Source organism: Cherax quadricarinatus, chromosome 55 (assembly GCF_038502225.1).
Source record: "Cherax quadricarinatus isolate ZL_2023a chromosome 55, ASM3850222v1, whole genome shotgun sequence".
NCBI classification, from domain to species: domain Eukaryota; kingdom Metazoa; phylum Arthropoda; class Malacostraca; order Decapoda; family Parastacidae; genus Cherax; species Cherax quadricarinatus.
This window is the reverse complement of record NC_091346.1, coordinates 17,861,557-17,885,467: the sequence shown is the minus strand read 5'-3', so window position 1 is coordinate 17,885,467 and position 23,911 is coordinate 17,861,557. Positions and strand designations below refer to the sequence as shown.

At 41.3% G+C, this 23,911-nt stretch overlaps 1 protein-coding gene across 1 annotated transcript in view; it reads left to right on the top strand.

Annotated features, from left to right (window-relative positions):
• Positions 1 to 23,911, top strand: part of LOC128698919 (uncharacterized) — a 135,360-nt gene that overhangs the window by 8,837 nt on the left and 102,612 nt on the right. The window contains exons 3-5 of the mRNA XM_070096968.1: positions 1,713 to 1,857; positions 4,014 to 4,147; positions 15,562 to 15,718. Of these exons, the coding sequence (XP_069953069.1) occupies positions 1,713 to 1,857; positions 4,014 to 4,147; positions 15,562 to 15,718 (436 nt within the window). The remainder of the gene's footprint in view (positions 1 to 1,712; positions 1,858 to 4,013; positions 4,148 to 15,561; positions 15,719 to 23,911) is intronic.

Below are 23,911 nucleotides of genomic sequence, written 5' to 3'. Positions count from 1 at the left end.
CCGCCTCTTCACTGATCACTACTATCTTCTCACTCTCCCTGCTCCATGAGCTTTATCATACCTCGTCTTAAAGCTATGTATGGTTTCTGCCTTCTCTACATCAATTGCCAGACTATTCATCTTCCTGACAATTCTATGACTGATGAAATACTTCCTGACATCCTTTTTGATTCATCTGAGTCTTCAGTTTCCAATTGTGACCCCTTGTTTCTGTGTCCCCTCTCTGGAACATCCTGTCTCTGTCCATCTTATCTATTCCTCGCGGTATTTTGTATGTCGTTATCATGCCTCCCCTAACCCTCGTGTCCTCAAGTGTCGTCAGACCGATTGTGTGTGTGTGTATGTGTGTGTGTGTGTGTGTGTGTGTGTGTGTGTGTGTGTGTGTGTGTGTGTGTGTGTACTCACCTAATTGTGGTTGCAGAGGTCGAGACACAGCTCCTGGCCCCGCCTCTTCACTGGTCGTTACTAGGTCCTCTCTCTGCTTCCAGAGCTTTGTCATACCTCGTCTTAAAGCTATATATGGTTCCTGCCTCCACACATCACTTGTTAGGCTATTCCACTTCCTGACGACTCTCTGAAGAAATACTTCCTAACATCCCTATGACTCGTCTGATTCTTCAGCTTCCAATTGTGACCCCTTGTTTCTGTGTCCCCTCTCTGGAACAACCTGTCTCTGTCTACCTAATCTATTCCACGCAGTATTTTGTATGTCGTTATCATGTCTCCCCTGATCCGCCTGTCCTCCAATGTCGTCAGTCCAATTTCCCTCAACCTTTCTTCGTAGGACATACCCCTGAGCTCCGGAACTAGCCTTGTTGCAAATCTTTGCACTTTCTCTAATTTCTTGACGTGTTTGCCCAGGTGTGGATTCCAAACTGGTGCTGCATACTCCAGTATGGGCCTGATGTACACAGTGTACAGTGTCTTGAACGATTCCTTACTAAGGTATCGGAACGCTATTCTCAGGTTTGCCAGGCGCCCGTATGCTGCAGCAGTTATCTGGTTGATGTGTGTGTGTGTGTGTGTGTGTGTGTGTGTGTGTGTGTGTGAAAATATGTATGCGTGCATGCACATACGTACGTATGCGCGAGTCTTAAACGCTCTTTAATATCTACTTTAAAAAACATTACCGGTTACATTTACACATTAAAAAAAAATCTTTGTGCTCCAATGAACTAATATGAAAAAAAAAACATAATTGTTGTGATAATTATTTTAATTACTGTCGACATGATATTGCATTACACATTCCAATTTGCGAGCATTGTCAGAGGCACAAATGAGAGACAAATATTTCCGTGGCAGCGGCTTTGTTGACACTGTCCAGCCCACGAGAACGCTGACGGATTCATTTGTTTGTCTTGCTCAATAATACGCATTTCGTTTCGGATACTGTGTCAAAACGAAGGGTAGAGGAATATTTGTACTGGTGCTATTTCACGGAGTAAAGAAGTTACATATATATATATATATATATATATATATATATATATATATATATATATATATATATATATATATAAATATATATACACAAAAGTAATGCAGAAGGCGGATTCTAATGTTTTTATTATTGTTTCAGCACTGAAAAGGAATAGATCAATAGAATTAGCGTGCAATACTTTTGTATCTTGTCTGCTGATGTCCAAGTATTGCATATGTGTGTACTATCTGTGTCTGCTACACGCTAATCTCTGTGTCTCTGCCTGCAGACGACAGTGGCTGGCAACGTGAGTGTGAGCACAGTCAGCCTGACACCTGAACCTGGTGATCACGGTGTTCCGCTTGTGTGTAAGGCATACAGTCCCAACCTGCCTGGTTCTGTACTCCACGACCAGATCACCCTCGCTGTCCACTGTGAGTCCTCAAGGTGATTTGGGATTGTGTGTAGTGGCGGTGATGGTGGTAATAGTGGTAGTGGTGGTGGTAACAGTGATGGCGGTGGTGATGGTGGCAATAGGAATGGCGGTAGTCGTGATGGTGGTGATAGTAATGGTGGTAGTGATGATGGTGGCAACAGTGACGGTGGTAGTGATGGTGATAGTGGTGGTGAAAATTGTGATGGTGGTAGAGTGATAATAGTGGTCGTGGTGGCAGCAGTGATGTTGATAGTGGTCGTGTTGGCAGCAGTGATGGTGGTAGTGGCGGTAGTAGTATTAGAGGTGGCAACAGTGATGATGGTAGTGATGGTGGCAGTGATGGAGGGTGAATGGTGATGGAAATATTATTAGAGGTGGTGGCAGGGGAGGCAGATTTGGGTGATGGAAGATTGAATGATGGCGTTGGAAGGGTTCTGAGGGGAAAAGAGGGGTTAGTGGTGGAGGATGAGATGAGGCAGACCTTTTTGTGATGACTGTGGTGGGGGATGAGGGGTGGTAAAGTGCCGGCAAAGTGGTGGTGCTGGTGGAAGTGCTGTTGATGATAGCGAGGGTGAAAAGGCGTTAGTGTTGACTGCAAATGACTGCTTGCGTGTTAGAAAGATTGTGGTAGCTGGTCTCATTAGAGTGTGGTAGCTGAGCTCACTAGATAGATTGTGGTAGCTGGGCTCAATAGATAGATTGTGGTAGCTGGGCTCAATAGATAGATTGTGGTAGCTGGGCTCACTAGATTGTGGTAGCTGGACTCACTAGATAGATTGTGGTAGCTGGGCTCATTACATAGATTGTGGTAGCTGGGCTCATTACATAGATTGTGGTAGCTGGGCTCATTACATAGATTGTGGTAGCTGGGCTCATTACATAGACTGTGGTAGCTAGGCTCATTACATAGATTGTGGTAGCTGTGCTCATTACATAGATTGTGGTAGCTGGGCTCACTAGCTAGATTGTGGTAGCTGGGCTCATTACATAGACTGTGGTAGCTGGGCTCATTACATAGATTGTGGTAGCTGGGCTCATTACATAGATTGTGGTAGCTGGGCTCATTACATAGATTGTGGTAGCTGGGCTCATTACATAGATTGTGGTTGCTGGGCTCATTACATAGATTGTGGTAGCTGGGCTCACTAGATGATTGTGGTAGCTGGGCTCATTACATAGATTGTGGTAGCTGGGCTCATTACATAGATTGTGGTAGCTGGGCTCATTACATAGATTGTGGTAGCTGGGCTCATTACATAGATTGTGGTAGCTGGGCTCATTACATAGATTGTGGTAGCTGAGCTCATTACATAGATTGTGGTAGCTGAGCTCATTACATAGATTGTGGTAGCTGGGCTCATTACATAGATTGTGGTAGCTGGGCTCATTACATAGATTGTGGTAGCTGGGCTCATTACATAGATTGTGGTAGCTGGGCTCATTACATAGATTGTGGTAGCTGAGCTCATTACATAGATTGTGGTAGCTGAGCTCATTACATAGATTGTGGTAGATGGGCTCATTACATAGATTGTGGTAGATGGGCTCATTAGATATATTATGGTGGCCTTCAAACACTTCAAAATTCTGAATTACTAATTACTACACCAAGGGCATTAAAAGAATTTAATTGACTTCATTTGAGAGATCCTGATCCATGAAAGGGATTGATAGCTCCAATTCCATGGATCATGATCACCATACCAGCATTAAGAATGGATAGAAATCCATTTAAATATACTCGTTAACTGTGGGAACAAGTCTGCAGAAATTCCCAAATTAGATAAATGAAGTATATGTATATACAATATATATATATATATATATATATATATATATATATATATATATATATATATATATATATGCGGTCTGTCAGTGCTTATAGAAGGTAAACGTTCAAATTGGTGATGACTAAACCATCAAGTATAAATAAATTTACGTCTTCTGAATATTCATAAGCTGACTTACTGTCAAAAAGTTTCAGTCGAACGCTTTGTTTTTAGCAAAGAAATATATTTTCTTTTCGTTAGCGAATAAAACAATCAAGCTAATGTGGAAAAAATATATCAACACAGTCGTGTGTGTTGCGCTGACTGACACTCACGGATACTGTTCTTTACATAAATACAGTAACAATGTGTGTTTTGACAGTCGTTCCTGTGGCCACTATCAGCATCAGTGGAGGCGCTGGTGGAGACGCTGGGGTTCGTGAGGGAGGCGCCGTCACGTTCACCTGTCACCTGAAGGCCAATCCTAAGGTGTACAACGTCACCTGGTTTCATAATGTAAGTGTGCAGGATTTATGTATCTTTGATGGTTTCCAAATTGCTCTGACAGGAGGTTTTGTAAACAGAAAGAGAGAGACAGACAGACAGAAAGACAGGCGAACAGACAGACCTCAAGATAAACCTTCCCCCTCTAATCTTTAGGCTAGGAACACCCTTCTAACCACCTCAACCTCAATCAACTCCATGTTGTATAAATTCAACGTAACTCATGGCGTCAATTCCTCCGGTGGAAGACTTCGACTGGTTTCTTAATATCTAAGACAGCTCTTTTATGTAAGGTAACTCTTAAAAACGTAATTGAGTTGTTGAAGATTTAGAGTTTGCGGGTAGTGATGGGAGAGAGAATGAAGAATGCAATTTATAGGAGCCAAGACCGTGTGAGAGACACTAAAACAAGAGGGATAGCTTACTTCATGACGCAGATGAATGGAAGCAAGACTAGATATTCTCGATAACACGAATAAATCTAAATTGAATTTTAGCGAGGATAGCCTCGGCGTGCTGTGGAGAAACATATCCACTCTTATAGTGGAAGTAGCACATTGCTGGGAGACAGAGTACATTATTTTGGACAGCGACCAGCTAGGAAGAAAATGGGTCAGCACACTAAAAGCCTTTCTTGGAAGATGAGGTGATCCCGAGGGGAAGATCGTGGGATAGAAGAGAGTATACTGTGAGATGGAGTGTGTATACAAATCATGGTTATCGTCGATCTGGGCAAAGAGCACTGTGAGAGGGAGAGTGTACGCTAATCACTGTTACTGAGTTATAGGTAGTTTTTGAAAGGGATTTACGAGGTCAATTTCTTTCTGTGTATGACAGCCCTGAGGTCAGGGAATGAGGGTACAATTCACAATAAAATTCACTTGCACGTTAGTAAATAGAATTATTACAGCTTATTGCTTGGGTAGTTTGTAGTCTGTTAGTGGGTTGGATTTGTGAAGGACGTGCCTAGCATGGGCCAACAGGCCTCCTGCAGTGTTCCTCGTTTCTTATGTTCTTACAGGAGAAAAAAAACTTGTGACGACGTTTAATGATTACAGATTTAAATGTTATAAGTACGATTTTTTCTGTTTGTAAATCTAGAGTCATAAAATTATATTTTATCTATACTTATAAACAGAACTTCGATGTCTATGAAGAGATAATAGAACTTTATCACATACCTGGAGTACACCTGGAGAGGGTTTCAGGGATCAACGCCCCCTCCCCCATCCGCGGCCAGGTCTGTGACCAGGCCTAGGCCTGGATACTTTTGCAATTCCTGGAAAGCTAAATAAGAACAGTGCAAAGTGACATGCAGAGAAAAATAAAACACAGAATCGTATGTCAGGTCCTGGTGATGCTTACAGTAGTCCACTACAGTTGATCTACTGAAGAGAAGTGGTACTAACGAAGCAGTCGCTAAGTCAAACACTAAATATCACCATTGTTAGTGTACGCACCGTTCCAGGCGCAGATTGTAATAAACAATGCGTAAGGAAAACGTCAGAAATCAGGAGCACCAGAAGAGTTACAGAACTCACAGTATAAATAATGCGTGTGTCACTGCGACAAACACGCGCATCTAATGGCTAGGGTAAGTTAGGTAAGATTTGTCAGGAAACAGGATAAGTGTTTCCTGGCGCTGGTCTTAGTCATATGATGACCCGCAGCTGGAGCTTTTGGTCATCTGACTGAGGCCTACGCTGGCTTACCCCTCCCCCCCTTTAAAAATTATGGTTATCATTATAACCATTTAATATATATATATATATATATATATATATATATATATATATATATATATATATATATATATATATATATGTGGATAAAAAGGCTTCAAGGAAGAATATCTGGATTTCTTCCTGAAGCCGTTTGAATATTCCACTTCCCCTACCACCCCATCTTTTCATTCTTTTACCAATAGGTAAAACAAAGATTCAGAATACACTGCCTGAAAGTAGCGAGCACTGGCACAACAGACACTGTAGCTAAGAGCCAAACTGTTGACACCCTGGCATACATCACATTACAGTGTAAAAAATCAGGCCCATAATTAAACGGAAATGCAAAAAGCTCGTAATTATGGAACAGTAGGCCAAGCATAGTGCTTCGCTGTTCTCATCATCAGGACCTGACATACGATCCGCTTTTTTTCCTTTCTCTACACTGGTGAAATGTTGTGCAATAAAGGTCTCCACTGTATTCATGTCTCTCTTTTATTACTAAATCAAGTTTTTTTTTCACCAAATCAAGGTTGCTCTCTACATTTTTCTTTCTACTGAAGGCTTTGGGAAGCCTTCCCAGTACAAACACGAAATGTTCCTATTAGGGCCATCTATCTGCTTTTCCTACAATGTAAGTTAAATGTATTGGAGTGTGTGGAGAGAGCCTTCTAATTATCACCTGTCCAGATATGATCTGTAGAAGTAGCACTTCACGCAAAAATTAATTTTTTTTGTCCAGGTGATAAGAATTTATGTAAATATATCTCTTGGTTCTGTGTTGTAGTCTAATACGTGGGTTGATGTAGAGGCGATTGGAAAGACATGATTTCCCATATAAAAGTTTGATATTCAATGATCTGGAACATCAAAGTGTAATGGAAACGTATCGATAAATTTAGGAAATCAATTTGAAAATACTGTAGAAGGACAACGTACGCGAAGTACAACTGAAGAGGGTCTCAGGCGGAGACCGAAATATGCAATCTCTTTTCACACACTTTTGCTGTCTCCATGTGTATTTCCTGAATACGTATTCAAATACATTGAGATTCACGGGCTATTACGCAGCGATCACCAACAGCCTGGCGAGGCAGTGCTAACGGACGGAGGATCGAACCTCCACCACAACTTGGGCTGAATGCTTCTATACAGCTCAAATACAAACAGGTTTGACCTTCACGTCAGCTTCAACTGCTGTATGAGTTATCACTTGGCACAATAATCTCACACAATTGACTGGTGTCACATCGCAAGCCTCCAATATAAATTTCATACCTAAATTTCACTCTCCCCTGTTCCGAAATAGCACCAAAAAAATCTGCAGTTCTCTCACTCGGTTCGAAAACCCACTTTTGGAGGGATTAATTAGGAAATTGTGTAAAAAAATATTAGGAATAGAGTGATATTCGCGCTGCCGAGGGACTGAAATTAAAGAATAATAACGTTATCAACAAAGGACTAAATATCGGTAGGCCAGTTAAATTATGTGTGATGGAGAGAGAGAGAGAGAGAGAGAGAGAGAGAGAGAGAGAGAGAGAGAGAGAGAGAGAGAGAGAGAGAGAGAGAGAGAGAGAGAGAGATACGGAGACAGAAATAGAAAGATTGATTTAGAGATAACAAGCTCTGGACCACAGACAACACACATCACACACACCAATATCTCCCAGTAGTATTAAAAATAACTAGTCTGAGTCCTTTAAGACTGGAGCATTGGATACTGGATACTGGTGACGGCCTCTCGATCCGAGAAACTGGAACACCCTTTCCCCATGGATAGAAACTGAACCGCTCCCATTATCCCAGGCACAATAAGACCTCTACTGTATATTATATATATATCTACAAATATATAATGGCAATTATGTAGTTAAAAATGCCGTTACGCATTCAGGAGCTGTGATTCGACCCTCGCAATTCGAGATTGGTGAGTACACTTCCCACACGGCCCTTCCTCCCTTGTAAATCAAACTCATTACATTCAAAATTATATTAGGTCTTGCTGTGGTTACGCATATTTCTCCCCTGCCTTGTTTCCTGAACTTTGTTACGTCAAACGTGCGTAACTGAACGTTCTAACCGCAATCAATTAAAAAAATGTTTAGTGGTGTTGTATAATGTGTTTTGCGAAGGACACTGAACTTGACATCTCGTACTGGTGGCGGTAGTGATGGTGGTAGTAGTAGTGGTAGTAGTAGTAGTAGTAGTAGTAGTGGAAATATAAACACAAATGCAGTATAATGTGATCCTTTATTGACAACGTTTCACCCACGCAGTGGGCTTTTTCAAGTCACACACGGATCTACCTGGGGTTGGAAGATACGGGAGTATTTATAGTTCAGAACGTTGAGGTCAGGTGAAGATTGCTGCATCTGATGATCTACCGGGTGGGGTTATAGAGTCTTGGGTAGCTAGGCGGGGATATTGGACAAGTTGTGAGTAGACCTTCTGCAGTGTTCTATGTTCTTATGTGGGATAGCGATGAAGAAGTTTCTTGGCGAGTGGTTCAGCTATGTTATAGAAGCCATTGTTCTGGTTGAAATTGTTGGTTATAGAGATAAACGATGATTCCAGGATTCTTCTGTATTGAGTGTTGTCTTCTGTGGCTATAAGTCTTGAGTTTCTGTAGTTAATTAAATGGTTGTGTGAATTGCGATGTTGTACACAGGCATTCCTTGTATCGTCAGTCCTGCTTGCATATTGGTGTTCTGAAATACGTGTTTGGAGGTCTCTTGATGTTTCGCCCACATATAATTTGTTGCAGTCATTACAAGGGATTATGTATACCCCTGCAGAGGATGGAGGCTTGTCCTGTCTACTACTGGTGATGTCCTTGATGGTCGTGGTTGTGGAGGTAGATACTTGGAATGATGTTTTGGCAAAGATGTTGGAAACATGTTTGGCAATGGAGTTGGTGGGAAGGACTATGTATCTCTTCTCGGCAGTGTCTTCTCTGGGTGTGTTGAAGATGTTTAATGCTCGCCGTCTGCAGTCTCTGATGAAGTGACGAGGATAGTGGAGTTTGGAAAATACTTGTTCAATTATAGTGCATTCTTCCTCAAGGAACTCGTTGCTGCAGATTCTGAGTGCACGCAGGAAGAAGCCTATAATTACACCACGTTTGGTTTTGGTGTCGTGGTGAGAGTAGAAGTGGAGAAGATCGTTTTGGTTGGTGGGTTTTCGATAGACTTTAAAACGAAGTTCGTGGTCAGCTTTGCAGAGTAGAACATCAAGGAAAGGAAGAGTGTTGTCGACTTCTTCTTCAAGTGTGAACTGGATTGAAGGCTCGACCTGGTTGAGCTTGTCTTGGAGAGCTTGAACGTTGAAGCGTTTAGGAGTTATGAGGAGAATGTCGTCAACATAACGGAGCCAGGTGACAGACGAAGGAATAATGGTGGAGAAACGTTCGGCTTCTAGATGTTCCATGTATAGGTTCGCCAGGACTGCACTGAGTGGCGAACCCATGGGTAGTCCAAAAGTCTGCTGAAAGAGGTGATTTTCGAAAGAGAAACACGTAAAGCCAACACATAGTTCAACAAGGTCGATGAAATCGCTGGCTGGAATGGGAAGATCAAGTGAATCGTCAATTTTCCTGCGCAAGAGATCGATGGCTTGTTTAGTAGGTACTTTAGTGAATAGGGAAGTCACGTCAAGGCTGGAAAGTTTCTTGTTCCTGATGTTGATGTTGCGAATGCGATTGAGAAGATCACCTGAGTGTTTGAGATGTGCTGGACTGATAGTGCCCAAGAGTTTAGAGAGGTGTTTGGCGAGAATTCCTGAGAGCTGGTGGGGAGCACTGCCTATTCCCGAGGATATGGGCCTCAGTGGGATACCAGGCTTGTGAGTCTTTGGCAGGCCGTACATTCTGGCAGGTCTGGGGTTGCTGGGCATGGTGTGCAGAAGTTTCTTCCCTTGTTCTGAGCCCCTCAGAATGCGGCGAGTCCTTTGAAGAAAAGTTTTAGTGAGGTTGTCCACTTGGTTAGTTGTGAGAGGTTTGTAGGTATCTGGGTCATTAAGTAGATTAAGCATTTAATGACCCCAATCAATCGCGAAGAAGAGTGCAACACTGCTCGCTCGCGATGTTCTGCTCTGCAAAAGCTGACTTGCGGGCTTTAAGCTAAGTCGAAAACTACCAGCAAACGATCTTCTCCGCTCCCTGCCGCGACGCAAAACAAGCGTGATAGTGATAGGCTGGCGCTCGTGCGCTCAGGGCTGCTGCGGCAACGGTTCGCTGAAGGAAAGAATGCGCTGAACGAACAGTATTTTCCAAACTCCCATCTCGTCGCTCGAACTGCGAGCGACGTGAAACATCTTCAACACCCGAGCTGCGGAAGATATGTCGCTTCACCAACCTGCAAACATGTTTCCAACATCTTTGCTGCTGTCATTCCGTATCTACCTCCACAACCACGACCGTCGGGAATCGCGTAGTGAACAGGACAAGCCTCCATCTGCTGCGGTACTGTGCTGCTGACGCTGCAACATCACTATGTGCAGCATCGAAGACACTCATGCTATTTCCAGACATCTGAACTGAGCCATTTATTTCCATAGTAGTAGTAGTAGTGGTGGTGGTTGTAGGGGTGGAGGTAGTGGTGGTAGTAGTGGTAGTAGGGGTGGTGGTGGAGGTAGTGGTGGTAGTAGTGGTAGTAGGGGTGGTGGTGGAGGTAGTGGTGGTAGTAGTGGTAGTAGGGGTGGTGGTGGAGGTAGTGGTGGTAGTAGTGGTAGTAGGGGTGGTGGTGGTGGAGGTAGTGGTGGTAATGGTGGTAGTAGGGGTGGTGGTGGAGGTAGTGGTGGTAGTGGTGGTAGTAGGGGTGGTGGTGGAGGTAGTGGTGGTAGTGGTGGTAGTAGGGGTGGAGGTGGAGGTAGTGGTGGTAGTAGTGGTAGTAGGGGGGGTGGTGGAAGTAGTGGTGGTAGTAGTGGTAGTAGGGGTGGTGGTGGAGGTAGTGGTGGTAGTAGTGGTAGTAGGGGTGGTGGTGGTGGAGGTAGTGGTGGTAATGGTGGTAGTAGGGGTGGTGGTGGAGGTAGTGGTGGTAGTGGTGGTAGTAGGGGTGGTGGTGGAGGTAGTGGTGGTAGTGGTGGTAGTAGGGGTGGTGGTGGAGGTAGTGGTGGTAGTAGGGGTGGTGGTGGAGGTAGTGGTGGTAGTGGTGGTAGCAGTAGTAGTGGTGGTGGAGGTAGTGGTGGCAGTAGTGGTAGTAGGGGTGGTGGTGGAAGTAGTGGTGGTAGTAGTGGTAGTAGGGGTGATGGTGGAGGTAGTGGTGGTAGTAGTGGTAGTAGGGGTGGTGGTGGAAGTAGTGGTGGTAGTAGTGGTAGTAGTGGTAGTAGTGGTAGTAGTGGTGGTAGTGGTGGTAGTGGTGGTAGTGGTGGTAGTGGTGGTAGTAGTGGTAGTGGTGGTAGTAGTGGTAGTGGTGGTAGTGGTGGTAGTGGTGGTAGTAGTGGTAGTGGTGGTAGTAGTGGTAGTGGTGGTGGGGAAGGAAGATCAAATCTACAAAAAAAATAAATTTTGTTCCCAGTGTGGTAATAATTGCTGAGGTAATGGTAATACTGGCGATGATAGTGCCACTGGTGATAGTAGATAATAGTGCCACTGGTCATAGTACATGATAGTGACACTGGTGATAGTAGATGATAGTGACACTGGTGATAGTAGATGATAGTGACACTGGTGATAGATGATAGTGACACCGGTGATAGTAGATGATAGTGACACTGGTGATAGATGATAGTGACACTGGGGATAGTACATGATAGTGACACTGGTCATAGTACATGATAGTGGCACCGGTGATAGTAGATGATAGTGACACCGGTGATAGTAGATGATAGTGACACCGGTGATAGTAGATGATAGTGACACCGGTGATTGTAGATGATAGTGACACTGGTGATAGTAGATGATAGTGACACCGGTGATAGTAGATGATAGTGACACCGGTGATAGTAGATGATAGTGACACTGGTGATAGTAGATTATAGTGACACCGGTGATAGTAGATTATAGTGACACCGGTGATAGTAGATGATAGTGACAATGGTGATAGTAGATGATAGTGACACCGGTGATAGTAGATGATAGTGACACTGGTGATAGTAGATGATAGTGACACTGGTGATAGTAGATGATAGTGACACTGGTGATAGATGATAGTGACACCGGTGATAGTAGATGATAGTGACACTGGTGATAGATGATAGTGACACTGGTGATAGATGATAGTGACATCGGTGGTAGTAGACGACAGTGACACCGGTGATAGTAGATGACAGTGACACCGGTGATAGTAGATGATAGTGACACTGGTGATAATAGATGATAGTGATACTGGTGATAGTAAATGATAGTGACACTGGTGACAGATAATAGTGACACTGGTGATAGATGATAGTGACACTGGTGATAGATGATAGTGACATCGGTGGTAGTAGATGACAGTGACACCGGTGATAGCAGATGACAGTGACACCGGTGATAGTAGATGATAGTGACACTGGTGATAATAGATGATAGTGATACTGGTGATAGTAAATGATAGTGACACTGGTGATAGATGATAGTGACACTGGTGATAGATGATAGTGACACTGGTGATAGTAGATGATAATGACAATGGCAATAGTAGATTATAGTGACACTGGTGATAGTAGATTATAGTGACACTGGTGATAGTAGATTATAGTGACACTGGTGATAGTAGATTATAGTGACACTGGTATAGTAGATAACAATAATACTGTTGATAGTACATATAAATTCGCCCTATTTTTGCCCAACACTATTTTCGTCTAGAATAGAGAAACACAGAACCCAGCTACCTTCTCCTAGTCAACCCATGACAACCTCGCGACTACATGTCTCCAACAACAAAGTCATGCTCTGACGATCCTTCCCCGAGGCAGAAAGGCAATACCTCTTTAATTAATGGTATCGCCAGGGTGCCTCTCGTTCGCCAGATTTTATTAATTTCGTCACTGGGGGTAGGTACATCATGGGCCTGCTGGCACGAGAGCTCAAGCAGAGGGTCACAGCACCGGAGGGAGGATTCTTTCACCCGTGGATCGATTAGTCTTCATTAGCCGCCTCGGGAGTATTTCTAGCTAAATATAATTTGAAATTCGTGTATTATTATATTAGATGCTCGAAAAACCTTGAAGATAATTGATGTATCTTTAAAGACGATTGAGCTTCAAGATAATAGATTATAATTTAATACTCCATTAAATTAGGTCAGGTAAGTTCTGTCAGGAAACAGGACAAGCGTTTCCCGACGTGGGTCTTAGTCATACGATGACCCACCGCTGGAGATCTTTTGGTCATCTGACCGAGGCCTTCCACTGGCTTACCGGTCAACCCTCTTTAAAAATTAGGTTTTAAGTTAAATGTCTTAAGAAGATGCGAATCTTTCCCCCACTTGTTATGAACTGGTGTGTTTTATGGAGACGTTTCACCATCTAGTAGCATTATTAATCCACTATAGAGAATACACAGTGGAAGATGCAAAGAGCTGATTATCATTTTTCACGGAAAAAACATCAAAACGTGAAAATATATTGTTTTGTCCCAGTAATTCTTAATTTTTTAGTATGAAAGGGCCAATTTGAAGAACCAAATTTAAAGAAGGGTCACTTTTTTTTTTTTTTTTTTTTGCAATTTTTGTGAATAATAGCAATAATATTTTGTGGAGTGTGGAACCTACGTAAGAGTGAATTCATAATTTCATGCGAAGGCCGCATATATTTCCTAGAAGGGCCACATGCGGCCCTCGGGCCGCAGGTTGGGGACCACTGCACTAGACCCATAGAATAACTACGGTCACCTTTTACCTCAGAATGTGACTTCCACTATCCTACTCCCACAGTGTAACTTCCACTATCCTACTCCCACAGTGTAACTTCCACTATCCTACTCCCACAGTGTAACTTCCACTATCCTACTCCCACAGTGTAACTTCCACTATCCTACTCCCACAGTGTGACTTCCATTATCCTACTCCCACAGTGTAACTTCCACTATCCTACTCCCACAGTGTAACTTCCACTATCCTACTCCCACAGTGTGACTTCCACTATCCTACTCCCACAGTGTAACTTCCACTATCCTACTCCCACAGTGTAACTTCCATTATCCTACTCCCACAGTGTGACTTCCACTATCTTACTCTCACAGTGTGACTTCCACTATCCTACTCCCACAGTGTAACTTCCACTATCCTACTCCCACAGTGTGACTTCCATTATCCTACTCCCACAGTGTGACTTCTACTATCCTACTCCCACAGTGTGACTTCCATTATCCTACTCCCACAGTGTGACTTCCACTATCCTACTCCCACAGTGTGACTTCCACTATCCTACTCCCACAGTGTGACTTCCACTATCCTACTCTCACAGTGTGACTTCCATTCTCCTACTCTCACAGTGTGACTTCCATTATCCTACTCCCACAGTGTGACTTCCACTATCCTACTCCCACAGTGTGACTTCCACTATCCTACTCCCACAGTGTGACTTCCACTATCCTATTCTCACAGTGTAACTTCCACTATCCTATTCCCACAGTGTGACTTCCACTATCCTACTCCCACAGTGTGACTTCCATTATCCTACCCCCACAGTGTGACTTCCACTATCCTACTCCCACAGTGTGACTTCCACTATCCTACTCCCACAGTGTGACTTCCATTATCCTACCCCCACAGTGTGACTTCCACTATCCTACTCCCACAGTGTGACTTCCACTATCCTACTCCCACAGTGTGACTTCCACTATCCTACTCCCACAGTGTGACTTCCACTATCCTACTCCCACAGTGTGACTTCCACTATCCTATTCTCACAGTGTAACTTCCACTATCTTACTCCCACAGTGTGACTTCCACTATCCTACTCCCACAGTGTGACTTCCACTATCCTATTCTCACAGTGTAACTTCCACTATCTTACTCCCACAGTGTGACTTCCATTATCCTACTCTCACAGTGTGACTTCCATTATCCTACTCCCACAGTGTGACTTCCATTATCCTACCCCCACAGTGTGACTTCTATTATCCTACTCCCACAGTGTGACTTCCACTATCCTACTCCCACAGTGTGACTTTCATTATCCTACCCCCACAGTGTGACTTCCACTATCTTACTCCCACAGTGTGACTTCCACTATCTTACTCCCACAGTGTGACTTCCACTATCTTACTCCCACAGTGTGACTTCCACTATCTTACTCCCACAGTGTGACTTCCACTATCTTACTCCCACAGTGTGACTTCCACTATCCTACTCCCACAGTGTAAATTCCACTATCTTACTCCCACAGTGTGACTTCCACTATCTTACTCCCACAGTGTTACTTCCACTATCTTAATCCCAAAGTGTGACTTCCACTATCTTACTCCCACAGTGTTACTTCCACTATCTTAATCCCATAGTGTGACTTCCACTATCTTACTCCCACAGTGTGACTTCCAATATTTTTTCATCCCCCCTCACAGGGTGATTCACAACGCTCTGTATCCTCATTATAACTCCTACCACCCAGAGTGACTACAACCATCCTCCACCCACAGAGTGACTACAACCACCCTCCTCCCACAGTAAATGCTATTTCCACCTACAGAAATGTCAGTATCTATTTCTCTCTCTCTCTCTCTCTCTCTCTCTCTCTCTCTACCCAATTAATCTAGCATTTTCCTGATCTGGGTTACAGGGACGCCCTCTACGACGGCAGGACTGGGGCAAACAGATGACCAACACCACCCTCAGACTTCGTAACGTGACGGCGGCGATGCGAGGTCTATACACCTGTGTGGGCAGCAACCTGGAGGGTGACGGCCAGAGCAACGCTGTCAACCTTAACGTTGAGTGTGAGTATTATCATTCCCTCAGGATGAAAATTTACTACTACTGATGTAAGCAATCAAGAATTCAGTCTCCAATATGACTTCATATCTACACAATAGTATGAAATTCTAGCATTACAACACACACACAAACTTTATATATATATATATATATATATATATATATATATATATATATATATATATATATATATATATATATATTATTTTTTTTATTATCACACTGGCCGATTCCCACCAAGGCAGGGTGGCCCGAAAAAGAAAAACTTTCACCATCATTCACTCCATCACTGTCTTGCCAGAAGGGTGCTTTACACTACAGTTTTTAAACTGCAACATTTACACCCCTCCTTCAGAGTGCAGGCACTGTACTTCCCATCTCCAGGACTCAAGTCCGGCCTGCCGGTTTCCCTGAACCCCTTCATAAATGTTACTTTGCTCACACTCCAACAGCACGTCAAGTATTAAAAACCATTTGTCTCCATTCACTCCTATCAAACACGCTCACGCATGCCTGCTGGAAGTCCAAGCCCCTCGCACACAAAACCTCCTTTACCCCCTCCCTCCAACCTTTCCTAGGCCGACCCCTACCCCGCCTTCCTTCCACTACAGACTGATACACTCTTGAAGTCATTCTGTTTCGCTCCATTCTCTCTACATGTCCGAACCACCTCAACAACCCTTCCTCAGCCCTCTGGACAACAGTTTTGGTAATCCCGCACCTCCTCCTAACTTCCAAACTACGAATTCTCTGCATTATATTCACACCACACATTGCTCTCAGACATGACATCTCCACTGCCTCCAGCCTTCTCCTCGCTGCAACATTCATCACCCACGCTTCACACCCATATAAGAGCGTTGGTAAAACTATACTCTCATACATTCCCCTCTTTGCCTCCAAGGACAAAGTTCTTTGTCTCCACAGACTCCTAAGTGCACCACTCACCCTTTTCCCCTCATCAATTCTATGATTCACCTCATCTTTCATAGACCCATCCGCTGCCACGTCCACTCCCAAATATCTGAATACATTCACCTCCTCCATACTCTCTCCCTCCAATCTGATATCCAATCTTTCATCACCTAATCTTTTTGTTATCCTCATAACCTTACTCTTTCCTGTATTCACCTTTAATTTTCTTCTTTTGCACACCCTACCAAATTCATCCACCAATCTCTGCAACTTCTCTTCAGAATCTCCCAAGAGCACAGTGTCATCAGCAAAGAGCAACTGTGACAACTCCCACTTTGCGTGTGATTCTTTATCTTTTAACTCCACGCCTCTTGCCAAGACCCTCGCATTCACTTCTCTTACAACCCCATCTATAAATATATTAAACATCCACGGTGACATCACACATCCTTCTCTAAGGCCTACTTTTACTGGGAAATAATTTCCCTCTTTCCTACATACTCTAACCTGAGCCTCACTATCCTCGTAAAAACTCTTCACTGCTTTCAGTAACCCACCTCCTACACCATACACTTGCAACATCTGCCACATTGCCCCCCTATCCACCCTGTCATACGCCTTTTCCAAATCCATAAATGCCACAAAGACCTCTTTAGCCTTATCTAAATACTGTTCACTTATATGTTTCACTGTAAACACCTGGTCCACACACCCCCTACCTTTCCTAAAGCCTCCTTGTTCATCTGCTATCCTATTCTCCGTCTTACTCTTAATTCTTTCAATAATAACTCTACCATACACTTTACCAGGTATACTCAACAGACTTATCCCCCTATAATTTTTGCACTCTCTTTTATCCCCTTTGCCTTTATACAAAGGAACTATGCATGCTCTCTGCCAATCCCTAGGTACCTTACCCTCTTCCATACATTTATTAAATAATTGCACCAACCACTCCAAAACTATATCCCCACCTGCTTTTAACATTTCTATCTTTATCCCATCAATCCCGGCTGCCTTTATATATATATATATATATATATATATATATATATATATATATATATATATATATATATATATATTCAATAACACTGCGCTAGCCAAGGATTCGAAACCATGTTGTACTGGCCTGCCTCATGGTAAGCGAGAACCACATGACACCTTCGCTTTAAACCACAGGACCACCCAACCCTACAGGAATGGCGCAGCCAGCAGGCCAGTACAACATGGGTTCGAATCCTATGCTAGCGCAGTGTTGTTATTGATCAATACCACTCGTCCGCGGTTACAATAATATATATATATATATATATATATATATATATATATATATATATATATATATATATATATATATATATATATGAAAAGATGAGTGGTAGGGGAAGTGGAATATTCAAACGGCATCAGGAAGAAATCCAAATATTCTTCCTTGAAGCCTTTTTATCCACTTCTCCGAGGCTATGGGTCCAACAATTTACATCAGAGGTGGACCCCAATATATATATATATATATATATATATATATATATATATATATATATATATATATATATATATATATATATATATTGCCAAATAGGTAAAACTTACGATTCTGGCTTAAATAGCAACGCTCTTCTTGCCGAATAAGGCAAGCGAAAATTTGTGTATTGAATAATTTCACAAAAATCATTCTGAACCTAACGATAAAAATATATTTGTGTTTGTTTATTAAATTATTGTAAACTTATGTAAAATATATTTAGTTGGATTAGGCTAAATTAAACTGCGCTTGTTATGATAAGGCTAGGTAAGTTTTCTAAAGTTTTTATGGTAAAAAATTATTAATTTTTACAACATAAATGAAAAATATATCTTTAAACGTATAAGAGAAAGTTTTGGAAAGGACTTAATTTTAAATGAGCTGTTGCTAATTGACCAGTTTTACCTATTAGGCACGACATTATATATATATATATATATATATATATATATAATATATATATATATATATATATATATATATATATATATATATATATATATATATATATAATGACAGAGAACGAATATATACACATAGTGTACATATAAACACTCAGTACAAACATGTAATTTATATACGCATAATTGGTGTACACGGAGGAAATATACATAAAAATGCTTAAAGTACATACACGTAACCTAAACGAGGTTGTGCTCACACAGTGTGCATAGATTCAGTGTACACACTGACGCGAGCACACACACACACACACACACACACACACACACACTGCCAGGAGCAGAGTCTCGACCCCTGCAACCACAATTAGGTGAGTACACGTAGCGTACTCAGTAACATTGTGTATACACTGAGGGAGGACGGTCTTGGGAGAACACAAACATATAGGTTTGTTGGTCAGCCTAAGACACAGTCTGTTATCATTAAGGTGACAGCGCCTGTCGTTCAGCTTTATTAACGACCTTATACTGACGTAGAGGTGCTGCTGCTTTCTCACCTCACACTGACGTAGAGGTGCTGCTGCTTTCTCACCTCACACTGACGTAGAGGTGCTGCTGCTTTCTCACCTCACACTGACGTGAAGGTGCTGCTGCTTCACCTCACACTGACGTAGAGGTGCTGCTGCTTCCTCACCTCACACTGACGTGAAGGTGCTGCTGCTTCACCTCACACTGACGTAGAGGTGCTGCTGCTTCCTCACCTCACACTGACGTGAAGGTGCTGCTGCTTCACCTCACACTGACGTAGAGGTGCTGCTGCTTCACCTCACACTGACGTAGAGGTGCTGCTGCTTCCTCACCTCACACTGACGTAGACGTGTTTCCTCTTCTGAGAGTCTTTCACCTCACCTTATATTCCTCTCTGTTGTTCCTAGTCTTCCTACTGTTTGTTTTCCATTACTGTTTTCCCATAGTCTTGTTCTTATCTAATTTCACGTAAAATAACAGCTGTACCAATGACTGACAAGCAGAAAGCTGTCTAACAGAGCAAAAAACATTATTAAAAACTATGTTTTGCTTACTGAGAACTTTGATAAGTGTCTCACTGAGCGAAAAGTTGCTTACAGAAAAGTGCTTCCTTAGTCTATTTGTCTTTTACTTACAACTTCTGTACCTGTTGTACCTCTTCTGTGGGTCTCTCCTTCTTTTTAGCTTTCCTTTTCGACTACTGTTCGTTGTTCCTCCTTACGAGGAGAAAATCTTCTTTCTTTATCTTTATCATATGTTATTACAAAATCATAGGTTTCGTTCTTCTCATACTCTATTTATTCTTGCATTTCTTTTGTTCGTTGTTTTCAACTTTGACAGGTTCCTGGGGAGCGATACGTTGCCACAATAAAATGTTACATTAGTTACATTTGTTCCTATTATCTAACAATTTGTTATTAATTCTGCCATTATTACTAACTTAAACTCCCCTCAAGGAAGGTTCCTTGATGTTGGTGAGGGGCTCTTGATTTAGGGAATTGGATCTGTGCTCCAGTTCCCCGAATTAAGCCTGAATGCCTTCCACATCCCCCCCAGGCGCTGTATAATCCTTCGGGTTTAGCGCTACCCCCTTGATTATAATAATAATACTAACTTAAACTGACCTTCAGTCGTCTTCGTTACTCTCGGTAAATTTTTAAGCCATTCCTGAAGAAGGTTGACCCTCATTTATATACATCTTCAAGAGCTCTCTAAGTATAGTCGCCACACTGTCATCTCTTTGAAGTCGGATGTCCCCTTGCTGTGTCGTCATTAACAGATATCTCATGATCACTGTGTCTAAATTAATGACAGAATTAAGGGTAAGTATTTAGATCTCACCAGAAAATAAATATAATAAAAAGGAATAAAGCTGGGGAAAGCAGTGATTTATTTTTTAATTATTTAACACTAACCCTTGTAGAAAACTGCCCGTGACACTTCTCCACTCTGATTTCTCCCCATTTATGGAAACTCTCTGTTGCCTATCTGTCAACTATGTCTCTATCTAAGAATATAATTTCTCCTATTTCGTGCGCCTCTACTTTCCTTAACAACCTCTGATGTGGAACTCTATCAGTTTAAAATAGTTTGGCACAAACAAGCTCTTCACATTAATATATCAAAAACAATTAATATAAATTATTTATATCCTCTCTTGAATGCCAAATCAACTTACCTGTGCAATGTAAATGGCGAAATAATTGATGACTAATAATCCACAACAGAGCACTGTTTTCACGGTCACTATCCACGTTCACTAATCACCTTACACTGACAGCCATTTACTCTGGAGGTAAACACTAATAATCCACAACAGAGCACTGTTTTCACGGTCACTACTCACGTTCACTAATCACCTTACACTGACAGTCATTCACTCTGGAGGCAAACACGTCACCTTTGGACTGGCAGCAACTCGGTAACGTCAGGCCAACGTGTTTTATCCCTATAACTCCAAATCAACGAAGTATTACCACTACGTGTTTGGAAATTTTGGAATTTTTACCTATTTACACAATGTGAAAATGTGTCTCCGTTGTTTACTTTTAAATATTATTTAAAAAATTACGTAAAATAAATGAAATGGGAGTATGTAAATATGTGTCTGAAGGACTTAAAATGGTCATACCTTGAATTATAAAAGGATAGTCATTGCTGAAGTTCATAGTTACGCCATGGGAATGCTTTGATCGATACACCGGAACTAAATTCCTATTTGTCCCATCATGTTCCCTTAAACAATCGTTTCCCAGTTTTCCTCACATTCAAAATTCTTATGTAAAAATATGTTCATCTCTTGTAATTATAAGACTACAACTATACTGACCTAGCCGTCGAAGTTAGACTCTGTGGTGGCCTCAGCACAGCTCAGTTTCCAATCGCAAGAACAACGGCTCAGTTTCCAGTACACCTTACGACTGGTTACGTTCATGATAAGGAAAGATTCTCATTGCGCAGTCCTTCCTACCACCTAAATAGTGTGGCTGCGAGAGTATTGACTCTCTCGTGATTAGAGGAATGTTGATGTAGCCAACACTATCCGTCAACGAATGTCGCACACAGTTTTATAATCTCGTAGATCCAGTGAACCCACCAGTGTCCTCTTCCACTGCTCGAACAATGCTTTGAGGTGTATGTCCCTCAGCGTATATACACTGAGAGTTTATTTTAATCCATTTTTTAAGGGATCAAAGCAATCATGATGAATGCGAAACATGCAATCTTAACGACCCCATTATCCAACCAACCAAATACTCGAGCACTGAGGCCTGGTCCGAGAGCCTGCTAAACACACTTGCGTCGAGTGCTCAGTTCTCCTCCTCACCTCCTCCCTCGCTAGCCTATTCACCCACCTTGGAAGAAAAGATGGTATTAAGTGCGGTAATTGTCTCTTAAATTACTTGGGGCCGCGTCTACACCTCAACGTCTTGCCTCAATCTGAATATTTTTGTCTCCCGTGTAATGTACTGGCAGTAACGACTTTAAGGAGCTTTTGAATAAATTGCTCGTGATGAACATGGGTTCGAGTCCTCGGCTAGACGCAGTGTTGTTATTGAGTTTAATACCACTCGTTCGTGGTTACAATATATATATGTGTCGTGCCGAATAGGCAGAATTTGCGATCTTGGCTTAAATAGCAACGTTCATCTTGCCATATAGGACAAGTGAAAATTTGTGTATGCAATAATTTCGCCAAAATCATTCTGAACCTAACGAAAAAAATATATTTCACTATGTTTGTTTAGCATTAAATTACTGTAAACAAATCTAAAATATATTTAGTTGGGTTAGGTTAAAATAAAGTGTTCTTGTTATAATAAGGTTAGGTAAGTTTTTTAAGATTCTTTTGGTGCAAAATTAAATTTTTTTACATTAACATTAATGAAAAAAATATATCTTTAAACGTATAAGAGAAAATTTTAGAAACGACTTAATTTTAAATGAGTTCTTACTAACTGACCAGTTTTATATATTCGGCACGACATATATATATATATATATATATATATATATATATATATATATATATATATATATATATATATATATATATATATATATATATATATATATATATATATATATATATATATGTCGTGCCGAATAGGCAGAACTTGCGATCTTGGCTTAAATAGCAACGTTCATCTTGCCATATAGGACAAGTGAAAATTTGTGTATGCAATAATTTCGCCAAAATCATTCTGAACCTAACGAAAAAAATATATTTTACTGTGTTTGTTTAATATTAAATTATTGTAAACAAATCTAAAAGATATACAGTTGGGTTAGGCTAAAATAAATTGTTCTTTTTAAAATAAGGTTAGGTAAGTTTTTTAAGATTCTTCTGGTGCAAAATTAAAAATTTTTACATTAACAATAATGAAAAAAATATATCTTTAAACGTATAGGAGAAAATTTTAGAAAGGACTTAATTTTAAATGAGTTCTTGCTAATTGACCAGTTTTACATATTCGGCACGACATATATATATATATATATATATATATATATATATATATATATATATATATATATATATATATATATATATATATATATACATATATATATATATATATACATATATATATATATATATATATATATATATATATATATATATATATATATATATATATATATATATATATATATATATATATATATTCAAGATCTGTTATCTCAACATCGTTATCTCCGTACCCATGGAAATCCTAGGCTCTTAAGGCGTGCGTGGGTGGTTCTTGAGGCACTCTGCTACCTTCCTGACTCTCGTGTACCTACAAAAAGAGACACTAGAGCTACCAAGACCACTCTTTCTACTTTCTTGACATTGCGACGGTGATGGAAATCTAAGTCATAACTGGGGCTGTTTCATGGATGTACAAGGGAATCTTGGGTAGTGGTGGTAGTGGTAGTGGTAGTAGTGGTGGTATTGGTGGTGGTGGTGGTGGTGGTGGTGTTACGTAGCTAGTGACAGGAGCACATGAGAGAGAAGCCACATGAAGCTTCACATACTTGCTCATTACTCTATCTTTATAGAGTAATACGGGGTTTGGGACGCACATTATTACGCCACAACACTACTAAGGTTACGCTGCTCCCTACGTCTACCTGCTCATGGCATCTTCGCTGGGATTACGCTGGGGAGAGAGTGTGCACAGATTGCCCTACTGATTTAGAAATATATTTTTATAAATAATTCTTCACAGATTTCTACGTAAATATATAGAAAGATTTGTAGTTAAATTTTTACAAAGATTTCCACATAGATTTCTACATTAAGATTGAATTACGTGTAAAATAATCTTGAATTTTTA